Source organism: Myiozetetes cayanensis, unplaced genomic scaffold, assembly GCF_022539395.1.
Source record: "Myiozetetes cayanensis isolate MyiCay16 unplaced genomic scaffold, myiCay2020 scf29, whole genome shotgun sequence".
NCBI classification, from domain to species: domain Eukaryota; kingdom Metazoa; phylum Chordata; class Aves; order Passeriformes; family Tyrannidae; genus Myiozetetes; species Myiozetetes cayanensis.
The window spans coordinates 5,039,526-5,060,248 of NW_026087510.1; the positions used below are offsets into that span (position 1 = coordinate 5,039,526).

Consider the following 20,723-nt stretch of genomic DNA (forward strand, 5'->3'; position numbering starts at 1 on the left):
ATCCCAAGAACCATCAGGGGCCAATTCATCACAGGAATGTCCCAGCCAAGGGACTGGGAGATTGAATGGACTGGGAGATTCTTTACAGTCGCTGGCCCTGCCCGGGGGGCTTGGCTTGCAACCTGTCAGCTCCGTCCTGAGCAGGGCTGTGAGAGAGCTGCCTCAAGGCAGAAATGTTATTTACCAGATAATGTGGCTTACGGAGGAGGGAAAAGGAAGAAAAGCGGCTGCCACTGCTGAGGGTTTCGGGGAGCAGCGAGTTCTGGTGACTTGTGGCACCCAACACACAGCTCCGAGCTCCTAATGAAGGACCAGTGTGGGGATGCTGCCCCGTGGATGGTCATGGGTTGGCAAGAGAAAGCCAGGCTTGCACGGAGGAGGATGGGGAATCAGTGTCAGAGCCATTCCCAGGGTAAATTGCTCCCCGGCAGCGCTGTCTCAGCGTGGTGCCGCCAGCCCGAGCGGTTTGTACCGACACAGCCAGCACGGCGGGGCTCTGCTCTGCAGTCTGCTATTGACCCGAGAGGGGGATCCCTGGGAGATGTTTACACACCTCACTTCACTCCTGGGTGGCAGCAGCAAATCTGGGAGGTGGGGAAGGCCGGCTGCCAGGTGAGACCTGGGAATTGGCTGTTGGCAAAGATCCGTGATGGGATCCCAGGATTCAAGTGCTGAATCCACAGGTGGGAGGTGGGAGGAAGAGGCAGATTTTCACCCTGTGTGCCTTGTCCTAGGTGGTTTGGGAGCGTGTGCAGATGTTTTATGACCACAATTAACTTGGTTTTATTCCTTTGCACGTGTAAATTGGGTATAATTTAGTGGCCTTGGGGCCAGGTAGTTTAGGGGAGATTCTGGTTACCACTATGGTACCCAAAGCCATAATTATCACAAATAAGGGCCATATAGTCCAGTATCTGGTCTCTGAGAGCAGCCAGTAGCCAGGGCATTAAGGCAAGTACAAAAATTAAATATGGTAGACAAGTTTTGCAAGGCACCTTGTTCCCTCATCCCTGTCTCGCTCCCCTCCCCTGAATTTCTTTTCCTCCTCCTCCTCCTCCTTCTTCCTCCATTCCAATTATCTCCTCCTTTCATCACTGCCGGAGTTGTAAGTACAAAGTACCAATTAGCTAGTTTTCAAGTTTAATTAGGTTGGAAGGTAGAGCAAATTAAATCCTTTTATCGCAGGTTTCAAAGCGCTTTCCCATCAGGCCCATGGGATGGGCTGCCTTTGAATGAGGTCCGTGTTAGTCACCCAGGAGCTGGCCCAGGTCACAGAGCTCTCCAGCCATGGGGCAAGCAGGAGATGAAATGCCAGATGTTTCCCCTTTACCCCTAAATCCTACACTCATCTTTTTAGGGGTGCACATACCTCTGCTCCAGCTCAGTGAGTTCAGGATTGCTCCTTAGCTCTCCCGAGGTCTACTTGAACAGGGCTCTCCTTCATTCCAGGCGGTGCCAGGAATTCAGTGAATACACTTGGACAAAGCCCAGCAGAAGGCTTTCAAAAACAGTTAAACAATATCAAGTAGCAGGTCCACTCGAGTGCCTGGAAGCACCTTTGTTCCCTAAACCTTTCTTGGAGGACTGAACAAAGGCTGGGTAAGAGATGCAGGAATAGCCACCTGATTTGAGGGGAAATTGCTGACTGGATTAAGGAAGGGGGTAAACTCCTGGACACACAGTGGGCTGCAGTTGCAGCCACAACTTCTGTTCCTCTTGAGCTCTGAGGGGCTGGGTTTCATTAGGGTTTCATTAGGACCTGTCTCCCTCCATGGGGCTGCCTGAACCAGAGGCAATTTTAGGGCAACTTTGCTCCTGGAATCCCCGGCTGTGCTGGTCCTTGTGCCCTGCTGATGCTCTAACCCTGTCCCCTGTGCTCCCCTGTGTGTTGCAGACAAGCCACTACCTCAGAGCGCCCCAGGAGGCATCATTGGCATCGTGGGAGGTGTCGTAGCAGCCGCTCTCATCCTCGGCGTGGCCGTCACCGTCATCGTCGTCTACAGGCGGCAGCAGAAGAACCGCACGGAGACGGACAACGACCTGTGAGTGACCCCACACCCACAGAGCCACAGCCCACGGGTGCTGCAGGTGCTGTGGGGTGGGAGAGAGCACCTCTGGCCCTCCCACTACCTGCACACCAGGAGAAATTGGCAGCAGACCGATTTTTTCCTGGCCTCTCTGCTGGGTCTGCCACCCCCAGGCTCGCTCCTCTGATTCTCTTCCCATCCTTAGGGCTCCCTCGTGCTTTCCACGCTGCTCTCTCCTGGTTTTTGAGCTCTTACCATGAGCCTTAAGTGGAAACTGAAGCACAGTGGTGCTCACCAAGGTGCTGTAGCATATTCTAGGCTGTGCTACAGCAGCTCAGTGCCCCTCTCACCTCCATGGGTAGAAGAGAATCCTGTTCTTCCTTTCTCAGTGAAATGGCTTCAGGCTCTTGGATCGGGCTGGATGACATTCTGTCCTCAGAGATGTCACCCTGAGCACCTCTGAATGTATCCCAAAGGGTCTGGAAAGGATTCACATCCACTCAGCATTCCGGTTTTGCACGTAGGGTGGCGTGAACTCTGGCAATAGTAGGGAGAGAGGACACCACAGGGGCTCCTCTTTGACAGGCACTTGCTTTGCTCTGCCCTGCACCACACAGCCCAGATCCCAGGCAGGGAACTGTGTGGTGTGGAGGTCAGTTTGTGCAGCATGAGCCTCTTCAGAAACATATACCCTGGGCTTTTCTGAAAAGCTCTGTCTTGTCACCAGCTCTTCACCAGGGCACCCCCTCCCTCTCTTCCCACCACCTCCCTCCTCTCCCACCTCACAAGGGAGGCACGGAAAGCCCAAGGCCCAGAGGTTGCTTTTATCTTCCACAACCCCCCACCTCGTTGTTGTTACACCTTGGGCACATTTTGTGCTCCATTTAATCCCATTTGAGAGAGGGCATTGGAGGAGAGCGGCAGAGAAGAGAAGTGGGGAGAGCAGGAGCAGAGACAGAAAAGGCACACAAACAAAAAAATATCCAGCACCACGAGGTGAAATTGCATCAACAGCACAGGCCCTGTGATGGAGATGCATTCTGACAATCCACTTCCCACAATGGCCCTCCACCAGGCTCGGGGAAGAGCCACTTTACCAGAGAATAGAAACACAACAGTGCCCTGCTCTGCAGAGGTGCTGCCTCTATTGTGGAAGCTGATCCAAAAGGTAATAGAATTTCTCTTCTGTAGAGTCACAAAGTCAATGTTTCACAGAGCCTCAGTGAGCTCTTTCACCCTGCTCTTCACCCATAACCTCTGGTCTCACGCTGGAACCCACCAGGCTGCCAAGAGAAGTCGCCCATCTCCATCAGATCTGGTGGAGTTTGTGCAGGGCAGGAGGGACTGGGGAGAAGGGCTAATTAGTGGATCAGAGTTTTAATAAGTTTTGTAAAGGGATTAGACACATCTGTGCATGTGAACAGAATGTGCAGAGACAGTCCCTAGGCTGGGATTACCACGGCTGCCAATCCCTTTGCTCTGGGGCAAGAGCTGATCCCCTGCCTGGGGGTCAGGGATGAACGGCCCTGCTGGGGGAGGATCCAAGGTCCTGCTGTGGGAAGCCTGTGGCAGGGGCTACCATTCCAGGTAAGCTGCCAAAACGGGATTGGCATAGCCCTGCTACCACTTTGCAGTGCCTCACAGCCATGAAAATAAACCACCTGCCATGGGATGGTTTTTGAAGCTGGGTATCCCGGCTGCACCCTCGAGATCTGCAATCCGACACGGAGATTTGCTTGGAACGGGAACAGAATGCTAGGAGGGAGTTTATTTCTATTAACAATTCTAATTGGGGTGAGAGAAAGGGCACGGGGGAGTTCCTGAGGGTAATCTATATGATTATATTGGCAGTTCGGTGACAAACACAATCAAAGCCTTGGTGCAGGGCACATGAAGGCAGCAGATGCCTCTCCCTTGCTCTCTAATCATCAGACACTTCTTTCCCTGCAGAATTGATTTGCCTCCATCCCACAAACCTGCCCCTCCACCAAAGAGGAAACAGGAGATGAAAAGCCACCTGACTCCAGAAGATATTCAGGTATTCCTCCCCAGCCTTCCTCTGGCAAGGAAAACTGATCCCAAGCAGTGTCCACAGTATCTAAATGTTGGAAAAATGGGGTTTCCAAGAGCACAGAAGTCCATGGCCTGAGTTTGAGGGGCAGAAAGTAAGGACTTTTCAAGGCCAGCTTGGACAGGTCTGTGAACAACCTGGTCCCATGGCTGGGAGTTGGAAATAAATTACCTTTAGAGTTCCTCTCGACCCAAATCATTCTGTGATTCTCTGATTCTGTGATTCTATGACGCTGTGACTTGTCCCCCCTCCCGAACTCCCAGAGCCTGGCACTCACTGAAAGCCGTAATTTGGATTCTGATAAGTCCCTTCCGTGGGTGTTGAGTTCCAGAGGGATTGGTGTTCAGGTGGGCTCTTGGGTGTGAGGACTTTTGGGCATCTCCCCCCATTCTGAACAGCACAGGTGACAGTGAGGGGTGTGAGAATGAGAGAGAGAGAAGAGGAGGCAAATTACCACATTACCACAAGCTGTGACAGAAAGATGGTCCTTGTCCTTCTCATCTCCCTTCTCTCTCCTCTATTACAGGTTGTTCACTTGGACAACATGAAACACGAGGAGGAGATCCAGAAGCTCCCCTTGCAGACTCCTTACTATGACATGGCAGCCCCTGAGCCCTCTCCCTCCACTGACAAACTGGTAAGGACTCTGCCAGCCGGGGTGCTGATGGTGCTGCCCGGCCTCACCCTCACCCCCAACCTCTCTGCCTTGCACACAGCATCTCTCACCCTAAAAATTAAAAGACCCCCAAGAGCAGCTTCTCAGCCCAGGATTATCCTGTGCTGGAGGAAGGCAACCTCCATGCTCATCTCAGCCCACCTCTGAGACCCTAATTCAGCGTTTGCCCCTTTTCACGGGTCCTGGAGCTGTGCCTTTATGGGCCATTCCTCAGTAAAACAGCCCTGTTAACTCCAAATCCCTTACCTACATCTGACACCTAAGCCTATAAGCCCAGCCTGGCCACTCTTCACCTCCTGCAACGAGCCCCTGTTAGAGCTTGCAGCTGAAGGAAGCAGCAGGGAGGGCTTCACAAAGCAATTATCTGCAGGGCAGAGCGTGCCAGTGTCTGACTCTCGCTTGACAACAAGTTCTTTAAACCCCTTTTTTTTGTGTGTGTGTGTGTGTGTGTGGATTTGTTCAGCCTCAGATGGGGAGATGCTAATGTGAGGCAGCAGCAGCAGTGAGATTAAGGGTCAGGAAGAGATATTAGCAGCCACGTGGGAAAGGCTGGCTTGCAAGGAGGGAGGCTGAAGGAGGAAATGTCAGATGCAAAGGCAGGTGAGATGAGAGTCCTTTTTTGATGAGGAAACAGAAAACCACTGGGCCTAGACAACATCCTTTCCCTCCCTCACCCCATGGGGCTGCTCCCCCCCCCATCCACGGGAGACAAGACATCCCCATGTAAATCCTCTCCCAAATTCTTCCCCCACAAGGGATGGTCCAGAGCACTGCACACCCAGCCTGGTGCTCCAGCAACGTGAGCCCATTTGTTTGAGAGAGCTGTACAAACACCAGCCCTCACTGGAGTAATATTTTATGAACATAACTCATTATAACCCAGTTCATCCTGGTATGACCCTCTAATGGGTGTTCCTGTGCAGATAATGGAAGGACAGGGCCCAGTGACCTTTAGCTGGCAGAAGTCTGCAGCGAGACAGATGCTGAGGGCGTTGGAAATCAGAAGGCACAGCTCTGTGCTGGGCTGAGTGCGTGTGATCCCATTTCCCTCATCCCAGCTGAGCACGGCCCATGTCCCCAAAGAAAATCTTCCCCTTGGAGCCCTCCCTCGGTCCTGGGACTGGCCTTTTGAATCCTTGCCGAGTTTTAAATGAAACACGGGGTGCTAGAGCAAGGCAGCTGCTGGGATTGCATCTGAGGGCTGGATTTCAGGCAGGCAGGAGGATGGAGGAGCTCATTTTGGGAAATAATGAGCAGTCAGTTAATTAAGTGGCAGAGTTAGTGATGTGAGATGGGGCCTGATGGGTAGCTGCTCTGTAACCATGGGAACAGAGTTTGCTGCTCTCAATCCTGGCCTGAGAAGATGCATTTCCATGTCCCAAGCCTGGCACTCTCTGCTACCCACCCGTGGATTCAGCCAGGAGGTGACGGACTGTGGAGCTCTCATTTCATCTGGCCCACGAAGGGCTTGCTTTGCAGCGGTGATGTGGTGTCTGGGTGACTCCAACACTGCTGCCACAGCTCTGCCTGCCCTTGGCACGGGTCTGGCACAGCTGTGGGTTGGCCCTGTCCCCTGGTCAGCCCCTGCAAACATTGTCACACTCCCCCATCACGTACCTGCTCCGTGCCCTGGCTCTGTGCCCCGCCAGGAGCGAGCTGAGGCTTGCTCCCATTCCTTGCTAAATCCTCGTGTCCTTCGGGCAGGCAGCAGGCTGTTCAAGTTTGGGACTGGCAGGGGGGAGCAGGGTGTTGCTGTGCTGCCAAGGAGCGCTGATTTGGCTGGATCTCTCGCAGCCAGCACGGGCAGTACGTGCTGCCGCGTTTCCCAGCCGTGCTTCCCAAAGGAACCAGCTCCTGCCCTCCTCCCTGCCGGGGAAAAAAGTGACCTGCTTTGCTTTTTTCCACCCCTGAAGCACTGCAGAGGCCCACAGTGGGGTTCTGAGGAGTGGCTGGGATGGCACCGGTGTGGAAACCCCCAAGGAACAGCAGCAGGAAGGGTGGTGGTTCCCAAAAGCAGCGCTCCCAGCTCAGTGCCAGCAGCCATTCCATTCCATGGGATGGAGCCAGACCTGCCCCATCCTTCATCTGGGAGGTGGCTCAGTTGGAGGATGAGGAGGGGAGCACATCCCTTCAGCTTCACCTGGTGTCTGCCAACCTCACTTGGATACAGCCCCACTCCCACCGTGATCAGACACAGCTACTCCGGAGTATCTGTGGTTCTGGGATCCTTTAGAGGGGAAGGCACAGCAGAAAGGCAGGATATTCTTGTTCTGCTTGTACTTCATCTGCAGATTTGACTTGGGAGGGGAGTGAAGAAGATGAGAGTTGAAGGGAACGGATTCTGCAGGAAAATGGGGCGGGTGCATTCAGCTTTAAATGAATTGTGCAAAACCTCGTAATTTGGGATAAACTAGATTTATCACAAGGCAGCATGAAAGCCACTGCCTGGGGTTGACAATTTCACAGCACTAGAATGGGAGTCAGAAAGTGATTAGAGATGGCAAAGAGCGAGGGAGGGAGAAATGGGAGAGGTGCCAGAGAGAAAAGAAAAGAGGCAGGTGGAGGAGGAACCTCCAAAGAGGGTGTGCAGGGACGTGTGTGTGGACATGTGCTGGCAGGGGACCAGGGGGAAGGGAGAGGCTGGGGCATGTCTGCAGGGCCAGGATACCTGCAGAAGGGAGCAGGGGGGAGCCCTGTGTCAGAACTCTGGGGGAATATGTACATTGAGGTGTTGCAGACTGTGGGAAAGCTCCGGTGGAGCCGACAGCAGCAAAACACCCAAGGCCAGTGGAGTGGACAGCTAAGAAGAGGGTGTAGGGATGGAGGGGTTGCCTGCAGCATTTGTCTCTGAGCTCTTGTGGCATGACAGCACTGGTTTATGGGAGGGTATGAAAGCAGGAGGGAGGGCATGGAAGGGTGAGTGTGTCCCAGGTGTGTGAGTGACAGCGGGTGTGCTCTGTGCGCGTGGGAGAGGGAACGCGAGCGAGAGAGAGCTGGGGCTACCGGTGCATGTAGGAGCAGAGCCATGATTGGTGTACATGTCAGCAGGCCCCATTTGCACAGGTAGAGGGGGAAAGTTTCATTGCTGCAGACAGCAAAATAATTCCTGGCAGTTTGCAGGGCAATTACCGGGGTGCCGATGCCGATGATTTACACGCGGCGCTTGTGTGAGGCAGGGCTAGACCTTGTATACAAGTCCCATTATTGATACTGTAATAAATTCTGCTCCAAACGAGAGGCAGGGAGAAGGAGAAAGCCCAACAGTGGGAGAAACTCCGTGGAGAAAACACCTCCTGTGGGAGGGAAGCGCTGTTTTGGAGAGGAGTGAGGCGAAGTAGGCAGGAAGAGGTAAAACTTGGTCTGCCTTTCTCTGGGACTGAGGATGCAAAGTTCAGGGGGAAAGGGTTTGCAGGGCACTGGGTTTAGGTCTGAGGCTGGAGTTGGCATTGCTGATTTTCCTAAATGTCCATAGTCTGGGTCCAGACACGAAGCAGAGAGGCCACAGGATGGACAGCTCTCATGCCAACAGCTTGCCACTGCCATCTGCTCACCCAGGGCAGGACAGAGGTGACCTCAAGCCTCCTGCTCCCCCAGCATCCAGCTTGGGAAGCATGGAAATGCTGCTGCAGCCGTGTTCCCCATTCCCCTCACGGGGAACCAGGGAGCCAAGCCCTGGCATGGCAGGCAGAGATAGTCACTCACTGAATAACCCCTTCCAGCAACAGGCACTCAACCAGCTCATTACAGGGCTATAAACTTCTGAAAATGGCTCTGCCACAGCTGGTAGGTGGCTGAGGACACTTCCAGACAAAAAGCAGAGAAACACTTTCAAATTAAACACCTTTTGCATAATTGCCATGTGATGCAGCCATTTTGGAAAGGGGAGAGAGAAATACTGGAAAGCTGTTTCATTTGGAAGAGAAAACTCTCTCCTCTCAGAGAGGCTTAGCAGATGCCTGGCTAATGCTGGCACGGAAAACGGCTCTAAAAGTGAGTATTAAAGAAATTCCACAGGGCAAGTAGCCAGAGTCCCCCTCACACCTTGGGTGGATGTTGGCTCTTCCTGGTGATCCATATTCCCCACTGAGCCATGAGCTTCCCGGGGCCATCCTGCCTTCCAGGCCTCTCCCATTATTATTGTTTGCAAAGCATGAAAGATGGCTGGGTAGGACTGATCAGACAAATTGGATGATACTCCATTCATGCAGCTCTTGCTGATAAGCCTGCTTAGTAGAGGAATACCCATAAATATTTCCATGCCAAAGAGGCATGCTTATAGCCTCTATTAGCCCTTATTCCAACGACAAAATCGTGCTGCATAGTTAATCTGCAGCAGCAAGCTGTGCAGTCAAGCCTGGTGTTAAATGTGGCACTTAAGGGCCCTACAGTCCCCACCCTGGGGCAGAACAACAGTGTTGGCCAAGCAGTGGCAGTCCTTGTGGCAGTGCCCCTGGGGCTGTGGCTTTGAGGCCGTTCCCTCCAGGTATCTCCTCCCCAAGGCTCAGAACTCGAGCCCACGGGTTTCAGTCCTGCCCCCAACTCTGCTTTTGCTCCCAGTGAAGCCCGAATTCCTGGCCCAAAACAGACAGCTCAGGTACCTGAGAAGGCTTGAATTCACTGAGCCACCCCCCAGCTAAGGAAAATGCTGATCCTAGAGGGGCTGGATGGGAGATCAGAGCAGTGAGAGGCTGCCCCAGCAAGAGGGGAGTGCTGCCAACCTGGGTGTAGTCACTCAGCTCTGCGGTGAATTTGGGGAGCATCGCCTTCGGGACTTCTGCTTTGATTTGGGATTTTACCTTACTGATTTATTCATTACCTCCCTACCTCCCTCTTTTTTAACTGTTTTTTCTTCCTCCCCTCCTCACCCTTCTCTTCTTTCTCCCCCACCCTCCACACGCCCCCCTCTCCCCTCTCGCTCACTCGTCTGCACGGACCCTCCGTCCCGTTCTCACTCCCCACTCCGACCCCGCCTCCTCCCTCCTGTGTCCCCCCACTGCCTTGCTGCTCTCTTCTCTCCAGAACTCTGGCAACAAGGACTGTGATGTCCAGTATGCAGAGCTGGACACGTCCGCTCTGGCCTCGTCACCCAGCCCTCGGACCTCCATCCATGCTGGCGGAGACCTAGTCGAGTATGCAACCATCCAGCCCAACTTACGCTAGCGCATGTCACTCTAGGCCCTTTCCCCTCAGATTCTGGCCTCAAGGTACACAACTGCACTCTGCCTTCCTCACTGCACCCCTCATTGCTCTGCCCCCAACCCCCTGCATCTCCTCCCCTCCTCAGGAGTGGTCCCCACAACGCCCAGTCTGTCCCCCCCTCCGTCCTCTCTCGCTCCGCCTTCCCCGCGCACTGCCTGCTCTCTGTGCTACCCCCATTTCTGGGGGTGCTGACAGGAATGCCTTGCCTTGCCTTGCCTCTCTGCATGCTCTTTGCAGTGCTTTCCTTTGCTTTCTACAGTGGGAGAGGGGGAAAGTGTCAATCCCTTCGTTTCAGAACAGGGTTTGCCCCCTTTGCTGCATCGGTGTGGCTGGAGGCACAGGGAGAGATGAGGCGGGTTTGGAGGGCACAGCTCCCGGCCTGGGGTTCAGTTCAGGGAATTTTTGCAGCAGCAATGCCAGGATTCTAGTGCCTAGTCCTGCAGAAGTCAAAAATCCTCCTAGAAATGTTAAGAGGTGCTTTCCAAATTAGTCAGTGCAAGAAGGGGAGGAGGGGGGAAAAAAAAGAGAAAGAAGGACTGATTGAAAGGAAAATTAAAAGAGAAGAGTTCTGTGTGCATGGAAGTAACTATAGATAAGATGGAGCATATGTGCATGTGTGAAAGAACAAGGTGGGAGAGGATGTGAGAGAATATGGGAACACGTAAAGGTTCCTGCATCCGAAAGACTCAGTGAATAAGGGACAGTCAGAGAGGGACTGTGCATGTGACAGTAACAGAGCTGCTGTTGTGTGAGCATGGTGCAGGGCAGCATGTTTGGATGTTTGGGAGAGAGGGGGAAAGATTCTTTTCTTTGGTGCTGTCCTTCTCAGAATTAGAGACCAGACCTGACTTTGCTCTCCCCTTTTTTGTCTGAGTGTCACCCAGCTCAGGTGCTGTGGCAGGGGGGGATTAGGACTCAGTCTGAATTTAAACCTACATGTGGTTGTTCTGGACCATCTCTGGCTGCCAGTGACCCTTTGAGTGGTGGTTTTTTTTTTTTTTAGTGGAAAGAGGCATCTTCAGCTCTTCTTACATTCTCAGGCATTAAAGCCCCCAGGTCTCTGTTTGAAAGGGAGACATCTCTCCCTTCCCAGCCCATGGGAAATTTGCTGGATGGTTGCAAGAGGTGTTGGCCAAGGAAATTACATTGGTACCCCCTTCCTTGGCTACAACTCTTCCTCAGTCCTGTGTATTCCCAAAGCTGTGGTGATTCCAGCTTCTGTCTCGCTTCTTCCCTTCTGTTTTGCTGCCTTTTCAAGGGCAGGAAGGGGCTGTGGGTTTAAAGGGGCTGCAGGGGTACCCAGTGAAGAGGTGCAGGGAAGGGTGAGGAGAAAGGGAAACAGCAAATGGAGAGCTGAGGTGCTTTGCAGCTGCCTGAGTCCCTCCCAGGTCACCCCAGGTGGATAAGAGGAGGCTCACAGAGAAGCAGCAGCCTGAGGATGGAGAGAGATGGTTTGGAGGAGATAAAGCACAGGGGAATTGGATCCTTGGGAAGGAGGGGAATAGCTCCATGCAGGAAGATGAGCAGGGGGAAAATGGCATTTATAAGAAGTCCCCCTGGACAGCCTCCTGTTGATCAGTGTCTCCTTGAGGACTAGGAACCCTCGGGCTGACAGGGGGGTGAAGGTGCAGCTCAAACCCCCGGGTGGAAGGTGTGCAGTGGGCGAGTTCAGTCTGCCTTTTATCCCTGTGGTCCTTGGTTTTCCCGTGTTGGAAGCAGCCCTGTAGTCCCCTTGCTGTAGCAAAAGCCTTCCTAGGTAAGTGTCTGCAGCAGCCCTGGCCCGGACCAGAACCATAACCTCTCTCTTGTGGTGTCTCACCCACTCCTGCTCCCAGAATGAGGATCAAGGTCTTCGTAGACGTAACGAGCGAGAGTGGACAGTAAGTTTGGGATGGGTTTGGTTTTCCTTTTCTCCGTTTTGCTCGTGGGGTCTGTTTGTCACCTGGGGCTGAGCAGCTCCCAGGCACCTACCAGCCTCCTCTGGATGAGAGGATGAGAATTCCACCCTCCCTCACGCCTCCAGCCTCCCATTCCCAACAGATCCTTGGGCTGTGCTGGAGGAGCTGCTCCCGCTGCTCCGAACGAGGCAAGAGCTCCCTAATCCATCCTGGGAGGTCTCCCCTCGTCCTCCCCCCCCGGGGTGGGGAATTTTATTGTCAGCAAAAGGACAGTAATCCTCCAAATCCAAATTTGGAAATCCTCCCAGTTTCTCTGAAGTAAAAATAAAGCCAGTCATATGGTGCTTTGAAGGTGTAATCTCACCGCCACGAAATCTCCCTGCTAAGACACACCACACATCAGGGCAATTGAATTTTTTTTTTTTTTTGGATGCTTTTTTAATTATTTCCTCCCCCTTCACCTCCCCTACACTCCGGTTCTCAGTTTTGCTTGGGAATTTCTTGTCCCTGTTGCAGCAAGAACAGCTCAGAACCAAAAGGCTTGCACCGAGAACCCAAAAAAATCAGTGACCAGGGTGAAAATTCCCGTTTCCAAAGTGCAGGGGAAATAAAGCAAAGAACTAAGGTGCCCCCTTATCAGTTTGCCAATTTAAATAGCAGCTCTGCCCCGACTCCAGAAGGATAGAGAGGAGGATTTGGGAGAGAAACAGCAAGGAGGGCAATGTTTAAGATTGTTGCTGGTGTAAGTTGCTGAAGGAACTCAGACCAGGTAGGTACTAGAGACAGCAAGAGAAGGACAAAAGCATGCTGTGGGAAGGAATGCAACTTTATGAGCAAGTTTTCTGCATAACTGATACCTGCATGTGTCTGAGTGCATCCCTCATCACAGGTCCTTGCTGTGTGCTTTGGGAATTTCAGCTTTCCTCATTGCTCATCCTTTTAGTTTCCTGAACCCCAGGGGCGAGTCCCTCTGTCCCACTTGCCCCTGGTTTTATCCTCACAAAGATCCTAAGGGCAACCTCAGGACCTGCTCATCTCAGGAGGTTCCTGCTCATCCCTGGTGCATTTATGTTTGTTCTTCACTCAGGACAGAGATTACTCGAGAACTTCCTCACAGATAAAGCATCAAACAGAGCAGGAACATGCCCAGAGACACCTGAAGTTGTGGCCATACTTGGAAGATGAAAACCAGCTCAAAACCCTCAAGCAGGGAGTTTAGAACCAGGGAGGAGAGGATGTGAGGCTCCCAATGATGAAATGCTGCTTATTTTTGGTTCCCAGTGTATTTTATATCTCCCAACACCTACATCCTCCCCACTGAATGGTCCACAGTGACAACAGTCTTATGTTGCTGTCACTCAGCAGAACTTTTTTCTGGCCACCAGCCTGTGCTGCATCCCAAAATTCCAAATCAGCTGATGGAGAGGGTCAGGGTAGTGGCAGCCCAAAGTCTGAAGAGTTTTTGAGCAGCAGGGACTTTTCCCAGCCAGGGAACAGGTTCACACATTCCATGAGTGCATGAATGTGCACTGGGTTTGGCCCAGCAGAGAAAACCAGTGCCTGCCCAGCAATCAGTAGCCTTCAGATTTCCCAAAATCTACAGCAGAGAAATCCTCAGGATGCTGAGAGGGAGGTTTTCACTTTTTAGACAAGTAAAAACTCATTATTTCGAGCTGATTGAAAGTACAGGATGTGGTCACCTGCTGCACACATGGTGTTACCCAAAGAGGTGATCTGCAAATAGAAGAAAAGATGGAATCAGGGGTATGGGGAGGGTGGAGCAGGGCTGAGAGTAAGACATGGCAGGAATGAAAGCTCTCTAATTCATTCAAATAAAGCCTGTTTAAAGGTAATCTGCCAGGCTGTCTGAAATGGATAGATTGCTGACATCCCCTTTAATCAAGCTCTTGAAAATAAAACTGAGAGGGGAGGACGTAACCCAGATAATGAAGAATTGTATGGAGTCATGCTGGAGACAAAGGCAAGTGGGAGAAGTCAGGTGGGGGAAGGTGGTAGAATCGTGTGCCAGTTCAATTTAATTAGTTCATTATCCCTAATTTAATTTCAAACTTCGTTAAAGATAAATTAGATTGGGGAAAATTCACAGTGGGACTGGGGATGGAAGTCAAAGGGCATGGGCTGCTAAATATGTTATAAAACACCAGGCTGGTTTTGTTCTCTTCCCTTTTGCTACTTAGAAATGAGCTCAGGCAACAAAGCAGCAGCAATGCCAATCCTGCCTTCACCTGCTGAGGGAAGGTGAAAGGAGACAGGGGAGTCTCTTCCTGACATTCTCCACAAAACACTGACCAGAAAGAAAAGGAGAATTTGTTTGTACTCACCTGGGCAAACAGAAGTGCTGACAAAATTGCACTTAGTGCCTTTTAGCAATACTTTATGGATGTCTGTCTCAGGCCCACACTGACTGGGAGATAAGCAGAAAGAAATATGCTTTACTGACCCGGTATATTGTCACAGGCAGCCCATAAAATAGGATCTCACAACCCCTCTTGTTTATTTTAGAGCTACCTGCTCACACCCAGCTCAACTCACACATCACTCTCTGTTAACTGAGAATCTCTTTCCTGTGAGACCTTTCTTAGACACAGCAACATCAAATCCTGTGCTTTTCTGTTGCATGCCCAAAAAGCATTGAAACCTTCCCTCTTATTTAACTGATAACAGATTACAAGCCTTGCTAAGAAAACCCCTTGCCTGCTGTGTCTTACTAAATTGCCATAATTAAGACAAGTTCCCTTTCAGCTTGGCTTTACCCAGAAAGTTAATGACCCCTGTAAAGCAGGAGGAGAGCATGGCCATTACTTTTTTTCACCCCCCTCCCCTTGCAGGTATGGAAAGGAGTTCTGCTGTGTCTGAGATTTCCTGAGGGTAGATTATACAGGGAGAGGACTTTGCACACACCCCATCCATGCTGGCTCACACCCTCCCTGGCTGCTGGCCTTTCTTTACCCCTTTTGAGCAGCTGGTGCCATCAGAAGCCTTCACTGCTCCTACCCAGGCTGTTCCCAAAATCGCCTTAAGACTGTGCAGCCCTTCAACTTTGTTCTTGCCTCTCCCAGCAGTCCTACCCATCAACAAATTCTTGTTGACACCTTGTTTTTTGTATGATTTTTTTTTTTTTTTAAGCATCCTGGTGAAATATTTATCCAGGAACTGGCAGCAGATGAGCTGAGTGGATTGTTCTGTTCCTTCAGGCGTTTCCTCCTGAGGGTCAAATCCTTGTCCTTTGCGCTAAACTGACTGTTCCTGGTATTTTTGAAAGAGAACAAGGAAGGAACTCAAGGGCAAGTTACTTGCTTCAACCAGCCCCTGTTCAAACCACGGGCACCAAAGTGTTGTTGGCTCTCTCTTAGGGGAGAAATTGGCTCTTGGTGGGCGCCCATGAGCGTGGGGTGATTTTGAAAAGCCAACAGCCCTGTCCTCTCCAGGTGTCCCTCCTGCTGGGGTCATCCTGCAGGGCTTCCAGAGGAGGAAAGGGTGTGTGAGCAGGGAGGAATCCTTCCCATCTGCTGCCCCCCTCTGGGGAGCCGCAGCCCTGGGCTGTGGGAAGGATGCTCTCTCACGCCGGGGAGACAGCAAAGCATCCACAGCACACGCTCCATCCCAGGATCTCACACAGCATCCATGGGACCCGCAGAGCAGCCTGGGCTTTGCAGGTGCTTTGTGTTCTCTGCAGCTGATTTGACTCACAAAGCTGGGCCCCCCCAGGCTTCCAGTGGAGCTGCTCACACGGGTAAAGCTCCTCACACGCGCTCCTGCCTGCCACGCAAACATCAGGCACAGCAACCCAGTTGGCATCCGAAGCCCCTGCCCAGACACACGTGCCCTTTAAATGACAGATTAACGACGCCTCCAAGCCCTGCTTTTCCAAAACTCAGGTGGGGAAGAGTGAAAATAATCCATCCTTCCTCGCCCAGCTGCTGGTTTTCTCCAGAGAGCAGAGTATTTACAGACAAGGGACAAACCAGGCACAACCTATACATATTCACCAGCAGAAGTCCAGATACTTTGGGGAGTGAGAATAAAAATGTTGCAACGTGAGGGTTTGTCACCCAGGTTTCTATTTCCCTGGAGCAGCGAGCAGAACTGTCTAACTTTCCCTCCACACGTGTCTCAGCAAGGAGCTGGGGATGTTTTGCGGGCCCCCGAGTTTTCACCCCTTGACTTTTCTGTCTCTGCCTGCAGAACTTTGGAAAGTGTCACCCAGAGGTATCGGATGCGGGTGATTACCTGAGCCGCTGCTACTCCCACGAAGATCGGTACCTGGAGAAGATCCCTCGTGTCTACACCCCCCTGTCGGACCTCCCGCAGGATCTTTATCCCCACCATTCCGACATCTCCTTCTGCTGCCCGCCCCCAGGCTCCCGGGCTCCTTACATCTGTCCTAAGGAACAGTACGTCTGAATGCGAGACCGAGAAGCTTCTCCACGTTCTTTCGCTCGACAGCCAAGGCCTTTTAGATCCTGAACCTCCCCCTGCCCCCCCTTTCTGCCATTTGCTAATTCTTTGGTGGGTTGATTTTTAAACCTGGGTGCCAGGGCCATCTGCCTGGCTTGCTTGTGCCCGAGGGATCGCTCTGCCTTCGCCCACGTCTCCTGCAGTACCTGCATCACTCCCTCTTTTCTCCTCCTGGCCCTCCTGTGTCCAGCTGGCTCCGTGTGTGCATGTGTTCTGTGGGTGGCAGCTGCCCCTGTGGTGGATGGGATGTGCCCAGCCCCATTAAATGTCCCCTGCAGGCTCCCCCTGTGTCATTCTCTGCACTGCTTGCACCGCAGTAGCTGGGTGTGGATCCTTCACGGCCCCTGTTGCAGCTTGTGTGGGGTTTGACAGCGCAGCCAGTGCTCAGATCTGACTGAGGCTGTAGCTTTTGGGGTTTTTCCCCCTCCCACCAACCCCCTCCTTTGGAGAAATTTCCCCCTTGGCAGTGGGGATGGGAAATCCCTGTTTGTGAAGAGCTCAACAGCCAAGACGGCTGAACCAAATCATAAGATGCTTGTAATGAAAGATGCTCAAAACCAACCCAAAAAATGGAGATCTGCGCTTGGTTTGGGGGGTTTTGTTTCTGTCCTTTTCCCCTTCCTGCTCCCACTCCCAATCTCTTGGGTTGACTCTTTTAAGTCCATGTGACACGGGGACGTATTTTAAAGTCAACACATTTGGAGGAAGCATCCTTTAAATAATTGTCTTACAACCTGAAACCAGAAGGGGAAAATAATTATAAAGGAAAACATTCTCTCTAATTTTCCTTTCAAAGCCTAACGTGGCCCCCCACTAGCTTTCCCCCCCCCTCTCTTCCTTGCATCTGTTGATTGGAATTTTAAAATTAACTCAGGCAGAATATGAAGACTAAATCATGTTTTCAGGTAATCTCCTCGCTCTTAATGAAGGATAAAAGCCAACAGAAGAATCTGGCCTTTTAACTTTTTTAAAAGCATCTTAGTTTTGGGACTACACTCTTTTTTTTTTTTTTCCTTTTTTTTTTTGATATTGGAATGTGTGTGGGTGTGTAAATCCAAACGTGTCCATTCCTGTGACCACAAAGTGTTTTAGAGAAGGGAGTTTATCTCCCCATCACGTTTGTGTTCACTTGTATTAGAGGACAAAATAAATATCAATATCCACTTAAATGTATATAAAAGCAAAGAAGAGGAAGGAGGAGGATGAGGAATGGAGGTCCTGTGTAAGAGCTTGGTTTCAGGGATAACTTTCATGTCTTTCACCCAGGTATGGCATGGCAGAAGTGGGACAGGTCTGAACAAGGGGATATGTGGCGAGGGGGCATTTCCTTCCCTTCGGCTCAGGGAGGGGTATTTGGGATTCTGCAGACACTGCACATTTACCATTCCTCTGGAAACCACGAGGGATGCTTGAGCTGAGTGGGAGGCAGAGATGGAGCCCACACCACTGTCCCACTTCCCAGGCACCAAACAACGTGTCAGTGTTGTTCTGAACACGTGAAAAAGAAACTCCCAGGCAGGTGAAGTCTCCCTGCAAGAGGAGGTGTGGACACCTTGGCTGCTCCAGCCCAGCTCCTGCTGTGCCCCCCGGACTGAGGCACCCCTTGATTTCTGTGTGTCTGAACGTGAGCTGCTGTGGTTGTTGCCTGCACTTTGTGTGCTCCCACCTAGAGCTGCCTCCAGCCTCGCCCTGCTTGTCCCTCCTCCTCCTCCCCACCCCTCCACAGAGAAGCACATCTGTGAATGTCTCACTACCTCGTGGGTTCCCTGCAGGACAATGAACAGATCTGTACATCAGAGAGGGGTTTATTCCTCGGTGAGTCGGGCAGTGCAGCACTGTGTGAGGATGCATGGATCCCCCCAGGCCCTTGCATGGCACCAAACACACCCCTGGGGCACTGTGCCCACCCTTCTTCCCTGCTTCCCTGTGCACTGTGTGCTTGAGACGGGCTGGGAGCTGGTCACAAGGATGAGATCTCCTCTCTCTGGTGGGAATTGCTGCTCCTGGGGAGGTAGATTCCTGCTGGGAGGTGGTGTCCCACTAGATGACAGCTGAGTGTCCTGGCTGTTGTCTGGTTTTACTGGTTGAGGTGTGGATGAACACTTTTTGGCCAAGCTGAAATGGGCAGCAGCATCTTGCCCTGTGTGCTGGTGCACGGAGCACTCTCATTCCCAGAGGATCAGGGGACTATGCAGACACAGCCTTAGAGCATCCAACACAACTTTGCAACGCCATCCTTTTGGTCTTGACTGATGGAAACCTTCTTGGAGTCATTTGGATTCACATTTCCTCCTCCAGTCTCCAGAGAATTCAGCTGGTCACCAATGGACCCAAGTGCTACGTGTCTTGATTCAGATGATGTGTTTATCTCTCTTGTTTTCTTCTCAACACACCTTGGGGTACTTTCTGGTTACCACAGAGCTGCAAACTGGATGTGCTCTGAACTGAAGACACAGCCAGCACTTCCACCCCAGCAGGGAGCTGTGTTCAAGTCTGCCAAATCTGCCTCTGGTCCCTCTGTTTGCAAAGGTGATGAGGTGCTGGAAAAAACCCCAGGGGTCTCTGATGTCCTGGAACCAACCCAGCACCACTGACCATGGAATAAAAGCAAGCAAAAACCCATTACACACTTCCCTACTTGCATGCCTGGAATAGCAGAGGTAGGTTTGGTTTGGAGCCTTCACCTCCTGACGCGGTTTCAGACAGATCTGAGAATTTAAACGAGAAGAGGAACGTGTTCAGGTCTTCAGACACGTAAGGAAACGAGCCAGACAAAATGATTGTTTGCCAGAGGAGGCAGAGAACATGTTGCAGGTGGTTTTCTCTGCTGCCCGTGGCTGGGGGGAGGACGATGCTTTGATGAGGAAGGGGAAAGGCAGAGATACAAACTGCAGCATTACAGAGAGACTCTGGTTTGCCTCGTGCAGCTTTGAATCTGAGCTGCCCACAGAAGTCTGCCCACAAAGGGTTTTACTGTGCTCTCAGCAAAGCAAAAGGATTTCAAATCCTCCTTAGAAAAGTAAAAGGCGAGAGGAGCCTCAATTCAAAGCACTAGTTTGACTTATGCCAGCACATATAATAAGGATAGGAATGTCTTGGTTCTCTTTGCCTCGCTGGGTTGATTTAAAAAAAAAAAAAAAAAAAAAAAAAGGCAAGAGAGATTCACCACACATCACCCTAGGAAAGGGGGAAAACCCTGAAGGAAAACCTTGAAGGAAGAGCTGATGAGGTCCAAGTCCATCGTTTTGGCTTTACAAATCTGTGTTTGGAAATGGTTCTGATTCGGGGCTCTTTCTCCTCCCTCCCTTTCTCTCCTGCTGCTCAGTGTTTGCCTGATGGCTTCTTCCAAACTTCCCTGCACCTGCTGCCGTGGGCTTGACACTCCTTTTGCTCCATGATAAGGCTGCCCATGCCCGTGGGGACCTCAGAGGTGCTGATATGCTGCTGCAACAACACTAAGGAGAGGTGTTCTCCTCCTGACATGGTGCCAATTGACTCTGAAAGATCCCTGCTCCAGGACCTGAGCCATCCAGTTTGCTGGGCGTGGACTGCTGAACAAGCTGAACAGGAAAACTTGGTGGAGTGTGATCCAGGGGGCTGGCAGAATGGGGGAGGAGCTGGTGTTATAGGACACAGAACCACTTAGGTTGAAAAGACCTTTCTTAGGTTGAAAAGACCAAGTTCTTCCTGTTACCAGGGTGAAATGCCATCATTTCTGTTCCGTGTGTTGGTGGCACTGACACAAGAGCTCTTGCAGATGGAAAAGGCTGATCACAGAACTTTAAATAAAAGTGAACTGAAGAGTCACAAGAGCTTCTGTCATACCTGTGACACTCATGGGGGGGTTTGATCTCTGCCTTTCTCCCAGTGCTGACTGGAGTTGGTCAGCACCTCCCTTGCAATTCCCACCCCAAAATGTGCACACACTCCTGCCTTTGCACAGGGCCCAGGAGTTACTGGCTGAGTCCTGCCTGTTCTAAAGGCTTCTCAGGACTGGGATAACACACCTTTCCTTTGCCAGTGGGGAAAGGGGACTTACAGGTAAGCAGAGGAACAGTGTCCAGGTGACCTGCAAGGCACTGTCTGCTGCACATTCCCACTACAGCTCTGCTCTCAGAGCAATACAACCATTATGATGCCCCCAAAAATGCCTCTTTCACTCCAGTCCATTCAACTGTTTGGGAAGCCTCCTCCCAGCTTCCCTGTGCACGTGGGTGGGATAGAATCAGTCACAGCCAGCCAGTCCTCGGGGCCAGCAGCTATTCAGGGAAGGCACAGTGAGGTCACCCCAGGTTTCCCTCCTCTCTAGCCCACTTCTCGTGCCAGTGGCCTGATTTCCCTGGGCAGGAAAGCAGCCCTGGTTCCACAGGAAG

The 20,723-nt window shown here is 51.8% G+C and overlaps 1 protein-coding gene across 3 annotated transcripts in view; it reads left to right on the plus strand.

The window, feature by feature from the left end:
• NECTIN1 (nectin cell adhesion molecule 1) overlaps positions 1-20,151 on the plus strand; it is a 90,978-nt gene extending 70,827 nt beyond the window's left edge. The window contains exons 6-11 of one of the 3 annotated variants that reach the window (XR_007629852.1): positions 1,895-2,042; positions 3,978-4,065; positions 4,625-4,735; positions 9,794-9,978; positions 11,809-11,853; positions 16,078-16,168. Coding sequence is in view for 2 of the 3 variants with exons in the window: in XM_050322963.1 (XP_050178920.1) it covers positions 1,895-2,042; positions 3,978-4,065; positions 4,625-4,735; positions 16,078-16,296 (566 nt within the window). In the remaining variant the exon portion in view is untranslated. Of the gene's footprint in view, positions 1-1,894; positions 2,043-3,977; positions 4,066-4,624; positions 4,736-9,793; positions 9,979-11,808; positions 11,854-16,077 lie in introns of all 3 variants that reach the window. The other 2 variants (XM_050322966.1, XM_050322963.1) reach the window with 2 other exon arrangements.
• Positions 20,152-20,723: the final 572 nt, after the last annotated feature.